General features: G+C 38.5%; 2 protein-coding genes across 3 annotated transcripts; both read right to left on the bottom strand.

The window, feature by feature from the left end:
* Window positions 1-518: 518 nt before the first annotated feature.
* Window positions 519-8410, bottom strand: prkag1 (protein kinase, AMP-activated, gamma 1 non-catalytic subunit). 2 transcript variants are annotated; one of them, XM_030421036.1, is made up of 13 exons: window positions 8323-8410; window positions 6989-7040; window positions 6787-6908; window positions 6605-6686; window positions 6459-6517; window positions 6285-6330; window positions 4741-4795; window positions 4016-4142; window positions 3670-3835; window positions 3527-3564; window positions 3166-3312; window positions 2653-2752; window positions 519-2504 (listed from the first exon to the last, which is right to left on the bottom strand). In XM_030421036.1, the coding sequence occupies exons 1-13, from the start codon at window positions 8329-8331 to the stop codon at window positions 2494-2496; spliced, it is 1014 nt and encodes a 337-aa protein (XP_030276896.1). In that variant the 5' UTR covers window positions 8332-8410; the 3' UTR covers window positions 519-2493. The 2 variants fall into 2 exon arrangements, with proteins under 2 accessions (XP_030276896.1, XP_030276897.1); XM_030421037.1 differs by having other exon boundaries at window positions 6787-6887.
* Window positions 8411-8790: 380 nt separating this feature from the next.
* rhebl1 (Ras homolog, mTORC1 binding like 1) lies at window positions 8791-13894 on the bottom strand. Its single transcript, XM_030419589.1, has 8 exons — window positions 13437-13894; window positions 12299-12370; window positions 12116-12183; window positions 11858-11940; window positions 11387-11443; window positions 11236-11283; window positions 10553-10634; window positions 8791-10449 (listed from the first exon to the last, which is right to left on the bottom strand). Exons 1-8 carry the CDS (start codon window positions 13486-13488, stop codon window positions 10357-10359), a joined length of 555 nt encoding a protein of 184 aa, XP_030275449.1. The 5' UTR covers window positions 13489-13894; the 3' UTR covers window positions 8791-10356.
* Window positions 13895-15320: the final 1426 nt, after the last annotated feature.

Raw genomic sequence — 15320 nt, 5'->3', positions numbered from 1 at the left:
CTGATCAGCAGACAAAGTTAGCAACTAACCGTTGAACATAATGGAGCATTTGCAGCTGAAGAGTGTTGAACTTCGATATGTCTTTGACTTTCTGAAAAGACAACTAACAAGTATGGGTTTAAGACCTCTGAAATGTTTTCGGAAATACTGTTAAAGATATATAAGGTTCATATTAAACTTGTAGCTTTCAATCTCAATCATACAGTATTAACTGTTTTTATTTTCCTGTATTTTGTTATTCCTGTTATATCAAAAACAGAGCTCAATGAAGAGTGAGCATTGGACTTAAATTGATCAGGTGGACACAAGAAGACCTTAAATGAATGCTGATCTTACTACATGTCTGCTGGTTATGTAAATAAGCAACTGTTTGCTTACATGTTCACCTTAGAAACATACCAGGTGATGTCAGTGTTTACTGCTTATGTCGCTGCCCAAAGATAATAATAAAGATTGAATTTAGGTAAAGTCTCAGTGTAACCCACTTTATCAGATGTAAGCATTGAACAATTACACCATTTAAAAGAAACTCAAAGAACCTTTATTGCTCATCCTTTAAATTATAATCTCGATGTAGATTAGTACAAAACCTGTGCATTTACATACAGTTGTACACACTCAATTCTATACATACCAAAACAGGAAGTGTGGCATGTTCCTGACCAATCTCATGAAAGTGGAAGGAAATGCTGGTAGTTAGTGATTCTGATAAAGTCCCCGAAACACAATGATGGAAACAGTCTGATATACCTTTAAGACGACTGACTCTAAATGACATTAACAAAACACACCAAAAACATATACATCAGAGCAAGAACGCCACAAAGATTTGAATTGTTATAGTGGCAATACACAAGTTTTTTGTTTTAATTTATCCTCCTACACACCTCGCTTTCACTATGCCATTCTTTCTGCCACCGGGGACGGACTCTCCCGGGAAAATGAAGGCTGGCAGCCTGTCACTATTCCTGTCTTCTTTCATGTCTCCATTAGAAACTACATTAATGAACACACGTTTTGTCTTGTGTTGTTGGTTGTTGCAATTCTGAGAAAAACAGGCAGCATTGTCTTTGCAACAGAGGCACCAACAATAGTTCCACTTGGGGAAAAGTTGTCTGTTGTCACTTTAACTTGACCATTTAGACCACTTTTTTGGTGATTATGAAGCTTTGATGAAGTAAGCAAATCCCTTTTTGTTAATAATGCCAAAACCCAAAGTGTGGGTAACAGAACAAATGGAAAACGGTGTCTTTAAAGTAAAATGTACAATCCATTAAACATTTTGTTATACATGATAACATAAGACAAGATGTCAAACATAAAAGCCATAAATATCCAGAGCTTGTGACAATTAACGTTTGTCTCTAACAGCAGATTCTTGGTCGCTGCTCTAGACTTTAATGAGGTTGTCTTAGCCTAAAGTGCTCTTCCAGGTTTGCTACTTAGCTCTGTGGCTACACAACAGATTAAAACCTGAGCCCTTGAATTCTTCCCACACTGTTCACTGTGGCAATGCGATTCAATTATTGACAAATTGACATATATACGTTTTTAAGTTCACTGTAATGTGGCTTAAGATGTATCCAGAGCTACTTTTTCCTCCATTCCTGGCTTTTTGAAAATTTAGTCAGACTGTGACCAGGCCTCTCATTTTACATCTGGGAAATCAATTCAAATTAAAACTGTCTAATGTTTGAATGATAAATTAGGCTAAATAATTTTTACAATCTTCACACATAGCCAGCATGTAGCTTGTTTTTATAAACTGTATGTACGATGCATACATACATTTATAAATACTTCAGTAACCATAACCTCGTCCATCAATCTGTACTGAAAGGTAAAAAATGACATACGAATCAACCCTCCACCTGCTTTGAAGTAATCAAACTAGCTGAATAATGAATATTAAGATCATTTAAGCTGGTTAACATCATTCTACTGAAATTAACAAAGAACAGAGCTCAGTCAAATGTCATAACGTGCCAAAACAACAACACACCGAATGTTGCTCTGACAGTTACAGTATTCACATTAACCCTTATTTAGGCTTTATGTGCATCTTGATTTACCTTTTTATTGTAGAAATGAAATGATGCCAACAAAAGGCAATACAGATTAATCGGTTTCCCTTTAGCTGGAAACAGATTCATTGATTTATATCATCAGGAATACATTTGTAATCAAAGTCACGATTAATTGTCCTCTTCAGAGGTCTCTTGTGCTTTCACATCGCTCCTGTGGCTTGGAATTTGGCTCAATTTACCTCAGTTTATCCTCTGTTTATCCTGTGCTATTTTACTGCAGTTTTGCTATGATTTCATATTTTTGCAGAGAGAGGGAGAAGTATTCATGTGTGAGTATAGAAAAGCTTGTGACAGGAGATAGATGACACTTCGATATACTGTCTCAATTCCCCTGCATGTTCTCTTTCCCCCTTAGCTCCGACCTCCACCTAAAACTGTGTGGCCTTTCCTTGTTTGAGTAGTTTTCTCAAGCTGTGCCTGTGGACAGAAAAATGAAATCATTACTACAGGTTCATCATAAATATATTTAGGAAAATGTGTGAATGATTACACAGCTTCAACGACTGAAATGCTTAATTTAATTGTAAGGTCCAAAAATCTATGAAAGAAACACAACTTTACTTACCCTCATCTCCATCAGTTAGCACTAGCGCCTGGAGAATATCTGACAGGGAGACAATTCCCTTCACCACATCCTGTTCATCCACTACGACCAGTCTGTGCACCTAAAAAGACACACAGGAGCACCACAAATGTTACTTTTACCCCTGCAAAACAGTATTTCTACCAAGGCCAGAAGAATTGATTCAATCACACACACATACAGTTGTGTCAATAACAAGATACAATGTGGCTTTTCTTATAGTTATATAGTGTAGTGATGACACACTAAAGGGTAGAAACATCCTTTTGACTTCATTATGTTCTCAATTACTTTCTTTTGAAAGCAAAGTTAGAGTAAATCTGGTTGTAGCCTCGGCTAATTTTAAGGTAGTGTTTAATGTGACCCTCGCTTTAGGAGCTTGATTTGAAAAGTAAGATTTATAAAGTGTGGAGGATCATGTCCGACAGTGTTTATCATATGATATAGGCCACAAAGAAAGCTACTTGGTGACACATTACGACATCCAGGTCTCACCTCAGCCTCCACCAGTCTGTTGATGATGGCCTCCAGGGTCTCGTGTCTGTTGCAGGTCAGCACTCCTTCAAAGTACTGAGAGCGATGCTGCAAGGCTTTGGTCACAGTCACATCCAGGTTGTTGTACGTCTTCTCCGCTGCCAGGTTCTGTGTTAACACAGGCATTCAAGTTAATAATGCTTACTCTTAATAAACACCTCAAAAATGTCTTTCAAAAGAAATACAGCCATGTGATTCATGTACCAAAATTCAGGTAGATCTATCTCTCAACTAAGGGTGGGTATCGAAAGTTACTCCTATTCACTTGCAAAAAAAAATCAATAAAAATACAGTGAGAAGACACTGACAGATATCAACTTACTATAACATCAAATTTTGAGTATATATCCACCACTCGACCTGTAAAAGAGAGGCAGCACCTCAGCATATAAATAAACAAACTCAAGAGGCTCTGGTCAATAATGGAAAAATCAACAAGGATGTCATTTCAACCAGCCCACATACCTTTGTCATCCACAACGGGGAGCGCTGACACTCGCTGCTCAACGAAAATACCCAGCGCTGTGTACAGCGGTGTGTCTGCACGGACCACTGCTATGTTCTGGAATGTTCCAATGTTCAGTTCTTCTAAGGTTTGCTTCAAGAACGAGGGTTTTGGCATCTCTGATATCTGAAAACAAAAACAAGAAGTTGTGCAAGCTTGACTTAAACTGTAGGGAAATTTGCATCTTTGTAAAATGCATTTGACAAATACTGTTCGCTTTACTCTGCACTGTTATTGACAGACTCCAATACTGAGAAAAACAATGGCAGATCAGTGTTAGTGAGGAGAGAAGCTAAAGTGACTTACAAAAAGTTTCAGGAACTTGAGAATCCTCTTGTGTGTGAGAATATAGAGCGTGTTCCCTGTCAGCGGGTCGATTACAGGCAGTCTGTGGATCTTATTCTTCAGCAGAGATGAGACAGCATCATACAAACTGAGACACAGAGGAGTTAAGACAGGAACACATTAATCAAGTTATTTTGGACAAGGCATGTTGTGAGATAAGACAGCTAAATAAAGAAACTGAAAGGAAAAATCAACAAGACATAGTTACTAATGTTAGTTTGTAAGCTGTTGGTCTCAGCAAGAATTGTAAAATCTTCAAGTTTAAGTTAAGTGTAGTATTCATACTATAAATAATGTGGTAACAGACAAAACTAGGTTTGAAAATGAAATCTTGATAACTTCATATCAATCACAAATTTGCAGAAAAGCTGGTTGTAGCCATGGCTAATCCCCAGATGGTTGTGTGATGTCTGCTTCTATCTGCAAACTCTGGTCAAAAGAATAAAGTGTGGAGGAGAGTTTCAAACAGGATTCCTGAGATGTTAGTATGTTAAGATTTGTGCTTCATCAGTGACATCTGAGATATTGCCTCAGGCTAAACCATGATATGTCTCTCTAGTATGCCTCCTGAATGTCACAGCATACAACATCTGTGTATTTAAGTCATTTTAATTTGCTACCAACAAATAAAGTTTAATGTCTGGAGGTCCGACCGCAAACCAACCATTAATTTAAAAAGAGCTCACCTTGCGTTGGGCGATATGCTAACCAGTGGCTTGAAAGAATCTTGAAGGTACAGCTCTGTTATAAACAAGAACAAATAAAATTGTTTAAGACCTTCAAGAATACTGCAGTAAATCACAATCAATTAGGGCTGAAACGATTCATCGAGTTACTCGATTAACTCGATTATAAAAATTCCTCGAGGCAAAAACTCTGCCTCGAAGCCTCGTTAAATTCCTATGACGCGCACTATACGCGCAGGGATCTGATTGTTCCACACGGACCGTTGTTCAGGAAGCACACCAGCGCGTCATACATGTTGAATTTAGCTGGCTGGCACAATTTAGCTCTGTATTTGTAGTGATGTGATGCGGTTTGACTAGATATGATGTTTAGCTTTGATGTTTTTAACCTCTTCAACCCGAGCTGCGCATGTTGCATTATACACCCTGTAAGAGCATGCTAACCATGTAGCAACATATTAATGCAGCACACCTAAACGCTCATGATAATCATATTCACCTAATCGAAACTCAATTCAGACACCAAGCAACTAAAGGAGGACGTAGAAAAAACACGCTAATGGCGCATGTCCGAAAAATCGGCGTTAGCGATTACGCTACTTTATGCTAACGCTACATACAGCATGTCATATGAAAGCTGGGACTCTACAAATTTCAACGGTATACGTCTCATCACTCTGCGCCCAAAACTCACTGAAACAGCCGCCGAAGAAGAGCAAAAATAAACATTAATTTATACAGACATGATCATGAATTACGTGCTACACTGGCTGTTTGTGATTATAAACTTTGTTTGAGTGCATTACACCGCCTCCACTGGCTATTCCAATGTGTCTGTGTCACTCTGAAATGATTCCTGACAGTTCAGGATAACTTTCGGTTCCAGGAGGACACGTATAATGTGGAGTAGGTAGGACCCTAGTCTTCCCACACAGTGTATTTGCCTCCTTGTGATTGGCGGGTTAGTGTGGTTATCATGGATTTGGGGACTGAAGACTGAAAAAGTCTTATTTATAATTCATTTATTTTATTTGTTTATAATTGTTTTTATTTACATTTATTTGTTATAAATTGTACACATTGTGTACCTGTTTGGCTTGATATTTTATATTCATTCTTTGTTCTCAGGTGGGTAATTTGCAGAAGGTGCAATCCTTTTTTTGTAATGTTGTATTAAGAAAACAAAACCAAGGCCAAATGGCCTTTACTATTTAAGTTTGTATTCACAGTTTTACATGTTTTACAGTAAGTTGATTTAACTGTATTGTTGTTTAATTAGTGGCACTGGCACTTAATAAATGGGCTTAGTTTTGGAGCCAAATGTTGGAGTTGGAATGAATACCTCTGTTTTTTTGAGAAATGCTTGATCATTTTACAGCCACATCATTTTCGTTATGCATTATTTGTTTTGGTTGTTTAAAAACGCGGTAAAAAAAAATCCGATTACTCGATTAATCGATCGATAAAGTGCTAGATTAATCGATTACAAAAAGAATCGATAGCTGCAGCCCTACAATCAATACATTATACATAGACATTCTCACCTCTCCATGTTTCAATTTTGTGTTCTTCCAATTCATATATCTGGACCTGAAAGAGAGGAAGGGCTGACATTGAACAAAGAAAGAAATCAAGCTCTTGATACAAATGGAAAATGAGCAAGGACACATTAAGTAACATCTTAGTATACAGTAACCATTTGGTTTCCACCATCTTACCAACGGAGATTTGTAGTAGCGATGAAGGATGTTAATGAAGTCTGTGATGGTCAGCATACCTGTGGAGATGCCAAAGCAGCATAAAGTAGACTGAATTAATTTTTCTTAAAAAGAGTAAAAGTGTGCTGAATAAAAATGACCCTTACCAACAAAGCATTGCTTCTTACTGTCCCACAGAGGCGCTGCTCTTACTCCATTAGATACAAGAGCAAAAAATGCCTTCTTGACCTGTAAAATCAATTACACCAAAGGTTTCATTCTAGACTACATATGCAATAGGTTAAAAAAGAACGTTTAGGATTTAAAGCATTTTGGTTGTTTTTTTTACCTGAAGTGATGTATCAAAGACAACCAATTTGGAGCTGGTAGGTACAAGGTCATAACACCGGTGAGACTTCATAAACCTGGTGTACACGTTGTGTTCTGGATCTGAAGGAATGAGAGGAAACACTTTTGAAGACACCTTTTGGTTGTTTTTAAATGTCAATGTCTGTCTCTTTGGTCTCATGAGATTTACAGAATTTCTTTACCCTCTAGGACTGGGTCTTTTTTGCCCTCAAGATCATCAATTGCTACTGGAATCTGAAATAAAAAAAAAAAGATAAAGGCAAATAAGATTCAATTTGTCCAGGCAACTTAAAAGATGAGGTGAATGTGTCAAATCTGCTGTTTCAAATCTAAACTGTTATATTTAGGTTGAAGATGCAATAAGACTTCTAGTTAAAGGCATAAAAGAATAAAATTGTTCTTAAAAAATGTTTTTCAATGAAATGTTAAGAAAATACTGTTTTGATGTTACGATGTCTATGTATTGTACTACAGAGATATCTACTGAACTCACTATGGTAACTAGCCTGCCCTGTCCTGGTTCACAGTTCCCGTGGCAGCAGTGTAAACACCCAACACTTCTCTGGTCAAGACTGCTACCTGCACAGCTAACTGAGCTAACTAGCTAATGGCAGCTACAGGTGGTATCAGTCAGCAGTTACTCTGTGCTATACTGTACCCTATTTGTTCGACAGCTGGCAAATTCTTAAATATTGCACCTTTAATATTGAGAATGGTCGGGTAAAGGTAAAGTTAAGTGGTCGATGGGAACATCTGTAAACTGTATGTACATGCTTCAGGCGGATTTAAAGCGGTTTTATTTACCAAGGGCAGGCATATGTGACAAAGCATGTTTTGCTTCATCACCCATGACTGCTTCTATGGGATGTAGCGACAGAGTCAAATTACATTGTAGTCAGCTAGTTACTCATCAACTTACTATGCCCTAGCGTTAGCATTAACCGTAAGTAAGAAAGTGAAGAGCACAAATGTTTACTTGAGTAAAGGTAATAGAAGAGCTATTGTTTTAATAGATGGTTCATCTGACACTGCAATTTTACAAAGCTTTTGCTATCGAACTGACAATGTCGTTATGAGCAGAAGGAATAAACCACCTTTGAACAAAGCCTGAATAACAAAGTCTCTGATAATAGTAACGTGAGCTAGGAATTAGCAATAAGCTAATCAGACGTCACTGTGTTGACGTTGAACAGCCAGTCGAGGTGACTTTCCTTTTCAGCTCCGGCTTTTATGTCAGTTACCCTAGTTGCATTAGATGGTTTGCCGTCTTATTTCAGCAACCGATGTACACCGAGACAAGGGCAGGATTGCTCAGTTACCTTCGCCACTGGCGTGAATTGCTTCCTCATGGCTGTTTAACATTATTGTGGGCTTTGTTTGCTATACAAAGACTTAGCTAGTTAGCTGCTATCGTTAGCATTCTTCGGAAAGTCACGTTAGTTGGTGAATTTACGTGGAAAGGCTTTTTTAGAAAGCTAACCATTTTGTACAAGCTTAAGTGGGCTAGGTTACTTACACACTCCATATTCCATTCGCCGTATCGCCCCTCCTGCAGCCGGGTTCGTTTACAAATGGCAGGATCTCCAAGCCTCACTGCTCTTCCGCTACGACTTGCGATGAGCAACTTGAATGGCTGTACAGTCGTTACCGTAAAACATGTAGTGTTACCGCACTACGATCTCAATTCTGAATGCGTGCAAATGAAATTCCAGTAATGTTATATACACTACTCAAAATTAGTTAGGGATATTGTAGTGTTTCACTTGATTGTTTTTATTCTGTGACATATCTAATTTTTATTTGTTCTGTAAATATTTTTGGGCCCCAACAGAAGAATGCCACGCATTTAATTTTTTATTGCATATTCATGCACATATAAACCCACATCCCAAAATCCCCAATTAATTTTGAGTAGTGTATATATTTATGTTTTAAGTCAACCGTTAGCTACTCAAATAATGCAACCAATCTGCACAATGACACATCAAATGAGTAACAGATTTATTTATATACAAAACTGTTTACAGCAAGATTTCTGAATTAACATTGACCCACAAGGGAGTATCGGTGTCCAGGAGCACAACACCACCTGCACCATTGTATCAAGTCAGCAGAAGGAAAAAAAAAAAAAACCCTTTAAGAGCACCTTGAGTCATGAAGGTAAGCAGATGAGGGAGTTTGAAGAACTGTAAGGCACAAGACACAGCATCACCAGCTACTCTTAGACCATCATCACTCACCTATCAATCAGCTACTTACTCAGCAAAGCACTTCATAAAAATTTACAAATACCCACTATAGATACAACATGAGGATTAGGGGGGAAAATCCACATTATTTCATGTCTTTGCAAAGCTACAGGATCTAAGGAAAACAAGTAATTAAAGATTGCCAGCGTGAACCATCAAATCAAAACCATGAGCGCAAAAATGACTAAGCTAACTCTGTGGTCTTCAGTCATTTAACGTCTTACACCGTGTTAAAATGCAATTAAATAAATTGCAACTCAACAATGTTCACAATTATAACGCGTTTATACTCTACTAAGGATATTAAAGGGAGAGCATACCTGCACCACTCGAGATATAACCAATAGTGTCAAACCACTTTCTAAGATTCTATTTATATTGTATAAAAAGGCCATAATTGGTAAATACCAAAGATCTATTTATATCTACACTAAATTTCTCTGAGGGTTGTCTGTAAGAAAACATCTTTATTACAGTCCATAAGGAGAAAATAAATTGTAGAAACAATGGAAGAGGACTACTTTGCTTAGCAAAATGTGAGTTGTTAGATGTACAAAAAGATTCCTCCATCGCCAAGACACAGTTCAAGAGTTCATTGGTGAAAGGTACCTGAAGAGGTGTTGATAAAAATTACAGCAAGAAGAATTGAAACCACAGTGAAATTTCTTGTGTGAAATCTCATTCCAGGGTGTTCAAAGAAACCCACCAATTGTGAGAAATACTGATGTTTTAACACCACATTTAAAGCAATGTGTACTGTGACTATCCATCATTGTCAAAAAAAGAATACCTGCCTAAATACCAGTTCTTAAAAAGATAGTTGACAAGCCCTCACTGTGCATTAATTAAACTACTCAAAGAGTTATGAGACGTAAGCCAATGTTGTCTCAGACATCAGCTTTAGAAGTTGTACTCAGCATAATATGTTCATGTAAAGATTGATACAATTCATTGGGACCAATATACCTGGCAAACCTAGTTTTCTGAGCATTTGGTTGAACTCAAAGTCAAGAATTTGCCCAGTCAGATTACATTTCAATAAGTGTTCAATGGTGGCGCGTCTTTGTCTAAAACATAGATCACCCTTGCTCTTAGAATCTTCTCCCTGTGGTTACAATTAGTGGAATAGTTTATCAACTGTCTGGGCAGTTGCCTTGCTATGTAAATCAACCTGGTATCACAATGGAGCAGACAAAGTTCCACTGCAGTGCCTTTGTGTCGGTGAGGTCTCGATTGGCAAGCTGGTGAAGTTGTGCCTCCTGTCTCCAGCAAATGAGCTTACTGATGTCCTGGATACATTTTTACATCACAGCGCACTTCTTCTCCTCTGGGGGTGCATTTCCATCTGCTTTCTCCATCTCCAAAATGATCCGCTTGAAAACCTCCACCGCAGTCTGCATTTCAAGAATATTGTCATCAGAGTGTGAATCTGTGTCAGAAATTATATAATCGAACTGCACCCATGAGTTGGCATTCAAAAGAGGCATCTATCATTACCTCATTCTCCTTGGCTGAGGACTCCATGAATGCAGCACCCCAGGAATCAGCAAGTTTCTTGCCCTCCTCGGCCTTGATAACCCTGGGAAAATTGTAATGCAAACTCCACACATTGAAAACTGAGAACTCCTTTTGTATTGCACATACGCACTGACTTGGAACACTCTTTTTAAGGACTGAGTGGGTGGTAACAGAAAGTTTGAGAGAGACAAAGACAAGACTACTGTACTTTTAATAAGGATAAAGTTATTTCCGTTTTCAGCAAATTCAATGAAAGATCCGAAACCAACAATGTGGTTTCCTTTTCTTAATATCTTCTGACCGCCTTATGTGGCTCTTAAAGCCCAAAAGTTACTGGTTAAGCCATTCAACACTCAGTGGGCCAAACAAATGTACTTCTATTTAAGAAAAGGGCTAAGTTCAAACAGCTGGGCATTACAATTCTGAGCAAATGTTACCGAAACAGGAGTTTTTAGCTACAGTCGGTGCTCTAGTGAGTGTGTGTGACAGCTAACAAGTACACGTAGGATCAAAATAAATACAATGCAGTGCTCAATGTTGATTATAATGAAGAAAAATATAATCTAGAACAACAGTGTGACTCACTGATGAGATTTTAATATGTTTTTGGACACAAATAGAGTTCGAAGTCTGACATATGCAACATGCTGTATCGTAATTACCTTTCCATGTGGAGATCTTTTTTGTTCCCTACAAGAACAGTTGGGACCCTAAAAAGAAAAAATATCCTGGTTTAAAAAAAACCCAACACATTTGGAAAAACAAATAGAAAATTTCGAAGGCATTTCATTGTAAAGATTCAACTAAACTCACTGAATCTTCCCGACCATGTCTAGCAGCTTGTCATGTAGAACCTGCACAACTTCAAAACTGAAAAGAGAAAGAGTAATTTTAGGTGCTGATCTGAGTAGTCAGTATGTAGCTCCAACTTATATGTTACTCACTATCGTAAAAGTCTAGAATTTTGCATAATTGGTTAAAGCAACAAGCCAATGCACTCGCAGTGGAGTTGACGAGTTGACTTAACAATTGCCAAGAATTGATTTAACTCTTGTGTGATCCAGTATTAAAAAAAACAACAACTGAACCTTACATATAAACCTTATATGACGCTAGATAACACTGTTGGTATACATAATGTTTACTCTGTAACTGTATCTTTTAAACCAATGCTAGCACAAATTGTAAGACATATAGTGCTATCTGCCTAATCTAGCATTTTATGACTTTTGACAGCAAATCCCTCATTATTCATACAGATATGAAACTCAATCATCCACTCACCTTTTCATGGAAGTCACTGAATAGACAAGGACATAGCCATGGATGTCCATTGAGTGGGATTGGTGAAAAATTGAGTACTCATCCTACAGACAGAGGAAATGGCATTATAATATCTCAGCAGGACTGTTAGCAAACGCGACATTAAATTGGGTTAGACATACAAGACTACAGCTTCTAGAGTAACGTTCAGTTAAGTAGACATTTGTCAACCAAGAGTTAAGTTCTTGTGACAGATGTGGTGCTAGATGAACAACTTACTTGTCCAGCTGTATCAACCAGCTGAAGATTGAAGTCTTGACAATTCACACTGACCAATTTGTTAAATGCTGGGAAGAGGAAGAAGGAGAAAACCAGTTTTTCAAAAGATTATTTTTTAACATCAAGACAAATTTACTATGATTCTCTTTTCGGATATATCTTTAAAAAAATAACAGCACATACTGTTTTCGATGGTGGGGTCATAGGAGTCAACAAACTGTCCTTCCACAAACTGTATTGTAAGAGATGATTTTCCTGCGTAGGGAAAAGAAACATGACACGGTTGTTATACTACGACTGCCAACATTAAAATGATCTTGTCCTGTCAAGCAATCCTCTGTTTTACAATACATGGCCATGGAATACACGACACTGCATAATCCGTTCAATTTATTTGACATAATCAGGAATTTCAGGTATATTACCACGGTGGATGCTTTGATTACACTAAATCACAGACTTTATTTTGATAGTCAGCACCAAAGATGGTTCATTTATCAGGGTCTCACATGTTGATTGGTATAATTTTGTTGGTATCTGAGACCTGTCAGATTGTGGGATACAAGAGGACATAATAGATGATAAAGACTAAAGAAGAGACATAAATAGACACGTTAAGTAAAAGTGCTCTTCATATGGACCTATACATTAAAGTGTTGCTCCCACAAATATCAACAGTTGTGGTTTATGAGGTCATTGTTTTAATCTAGACAGATATTAAACCGTGTGGCCTTTAGTAAATATACTCGGGTAGCTTTGCTGGTAAAGGCTGATATAACAATAAATTACATGACAAAGTATAATACAACGTGTACAGTGGAAATACAGCGTATTTTTAATGCTCAAGTACAGCTGGAAGTCGTACTTGTGTCCCAGAATCTGAGCGGTCATATTGAGCCCACACAGGCTCATTTAAGAAGACAAACGACTGATATTAAAACGGTAGATCGTTTACAGACTGATTTCCTGACATTCTGGACGGTACATACATGTTCCGTTCAGCATGCTAGGCTCAAAGTTTCGACACAACACTTGGCACAACACCAGGACGTCACCGGTGAGCTAACTTTGTGTAAACAGAAGACGTTACAACTACTAACAGATGGATGTGGCTACACGGCAAGATGACGGTCATTTCGGGGCGTTTTTGTACTCAACTGCTCAGTAAACACACGTAACACACAGAAACACGAACAAATGTTATCTAGTGTTAGTGGTGTCAGTCGGATACATTCAAGAGGAAAACAAAGCCAGGACGTTAGCCTGTTAGCCAGCTAGCTAACCAACATTAGCCGTGCACGACCTCGTGTGCTTTACTCACCTACAGACCTGTAACCTATTACAGCAATCTTTCGATGTTTTGGTTGAGGCATTGTGGTGAAAACGGTGTCCGGTAGGTTTTGATAATGTGGTACGCCACCTAGTTTTACTACCTAAACAAACTTTTATCGCCACATTCGTCTCACGTCACGTGACAACAACAAACTTTTCGGAGCTGCCGCTCGAGCTCTCCGGTGGGCCTTGAGCTGGAAGTTCAGAGTTTAAGCACGGCGAGTACAATTTGTACTTCCCTAAAAAAAAAACACTCGCTTCCTGGATCTGGCACAGTAATCAATATCGATCGATGGTTCGAAATGACGAAATAGCCGTTTCGGCGGAAATTGTAAACGAAAGAGCGCTCGTTCAACGCGATTACGATTTGCAAGTCAAACTCACGGAAACTGTCATTGTGTAAGCACACCGTCGTAAAACCAGCGGGCACGTCAGGACTGACATGGACGTGCATTCTGGTCGATTTGTACAGCAGAGGTCACTCTTTGTGCGTCCCAGCATGTTTCTGACAGGCATCCTCTTTGGACTTTTCCAGACTCACCTTCAGACCGCAAACACCGGTGAAACTCCACAGTCTCCCATCATAACAAGTGTGGGTTTCTGTTGTTTCAGTATAGGAACGATATTAACAGAGACATGTGAATATAAAATGTTATGATTTAAAACCTAGACAGATGGTAGGTGACAACCTCCTCTGAACAGATTTTTGTTTGTTTGTTTTGATCCAGGAAAGTCTGTTTGAGAAGATGCAGTTGGGATCAGTGTTTAGGAAGTTAAAGCAACCGTTCACTTAAAAATAACAAATTCTACCATTTGTATTCAGCAGCATGCCGATGGAAAGTAAGGCAAAGTGGTCCACAAAACATTTCAGAAAATGGTTCATAGAGTTTGCCTAGTGCGATTATGGAAGGATTTGGAAGACCCCAATTTATTTGAAGAGCTTTGATTGACACCCTTTAGATGATGTAAAAAGGATGATAATAACTTCTTTTCAAAACAACATGGGATCTTGAGGCTTCCTTAAGCTTGTATTAAGCAGTACAAGCTGTATTACTTCTTTTTTTTTAAACAAGTCCCCAGCTCATACAAATACCTGGGTGTGGTGCCTGACAATAAACTTGAATGGACAACAAACACAGAGGCAGTCGACAAGAAGGGCCTGAGCCGGCTTTACTTCCTGAGGAGGCTCAGGTCCTTCAATGTCTGCAACTGGATGCTCCAGATGTTCTACCAGTCTGTTGTTGCCAGCACCATCTTCTTCGCTGTGGTGTCCTGGCGTGCGGGCAACAAAGTGAAGGACGCACACAGACTGAATAAACTCAGGGTCTGTTGTCACCGTGGAGGACGTAGCGGAGGACAGGATGCTGGCTAAACTGCTGGCAACCATGGACAATGTCTCTCAGCCCCTCCACAAAACCCTGAACAAGCTTAAGAATAATAATAGACTGATCCAACCCAGCTGCCTAAAGGAACGGCACAGGAAATCATTCCTACCTGGTTTGATTGTATTTGTACATGGATGTACCTGCTGCTATGATAACTTTATTTCCCCTCTGGGATTAATAGAGTAGAGGGACCTATCTATCTATCTATCTATCTATCTATCTATCTATCTATCTATCTATCTATCTATCTGTCTATCTATCTATCTATCTATCTGTCTATCTGTCTATCTATCTGTCTATCTATCTACTTCAGTTGTTTAGCAGTGTGCCGCAATGATGTTTTGCTGTGAAGCTCCATAAATGTTTTGCTGACTATGAAACCTTTCACAACTTTCCATTGGTTTGAGGGTGAGTTGATAATGACTAGATATGTTTTGGGTGAATGTATCCTTTAAACAGCTCTGTCTGCTGCTGTTGCACCCATCTGC

Source organism: Sparus aurata, chromosome 6, assembly GCF_900880675.1.
Source record: "Sparus aurata chromosome 6, fSpaAur1.1, whole genome shotgun sequence".
NCBI classification, from domain to species: Eukaryota; Metazoa; Chordata; class Actinopteri; order Spariformes; family Sparidae; genus Sparus; species Sparus aurata.
This window is presented reverse-complemented; position numbering and strand designations above follow the sequence as displayed.

Coding starts and splice junctions, on each gene's coding strand:
- prkag1 (XM_030421036.1), bottom strand. Junction 6,909..6,988: donor AAAAGACCCAGTCCTAGAGG/GTAAAGAAATTC, acceptor TGTCTTCAAAAG/TGTTTCCTCTCATTCCTTCA. Junction 6,687..6,786: donor TCTTTGATACATCACTTCAG/GTAAAAAAAACA, acceptor TTGATTTTACAG/GTCAAGAAGGCATTTTTTGC.
- rhebl1 (XM_030419589.1), bottom strand. CDS start 13,488: ATGCCTCAACCAAAACATCGAAAGATTGCTGTAATAGGTTACAGGTCT. Junction 11,444..11,857: donor TCAGTGACTTCCATGAAAAG/GTGAGTGGATGA, acceptor TTCTCTTTTCAG/TTTTGAAGTTGTGCAGGTTC. Junction 11,284..11,386: donor GACATGGTCGGGAAGATTCA/GTGAGTTTAGTT, acceptor TTTTCTTTTTAG/GGTCCCAACTGTTCTTGTAG.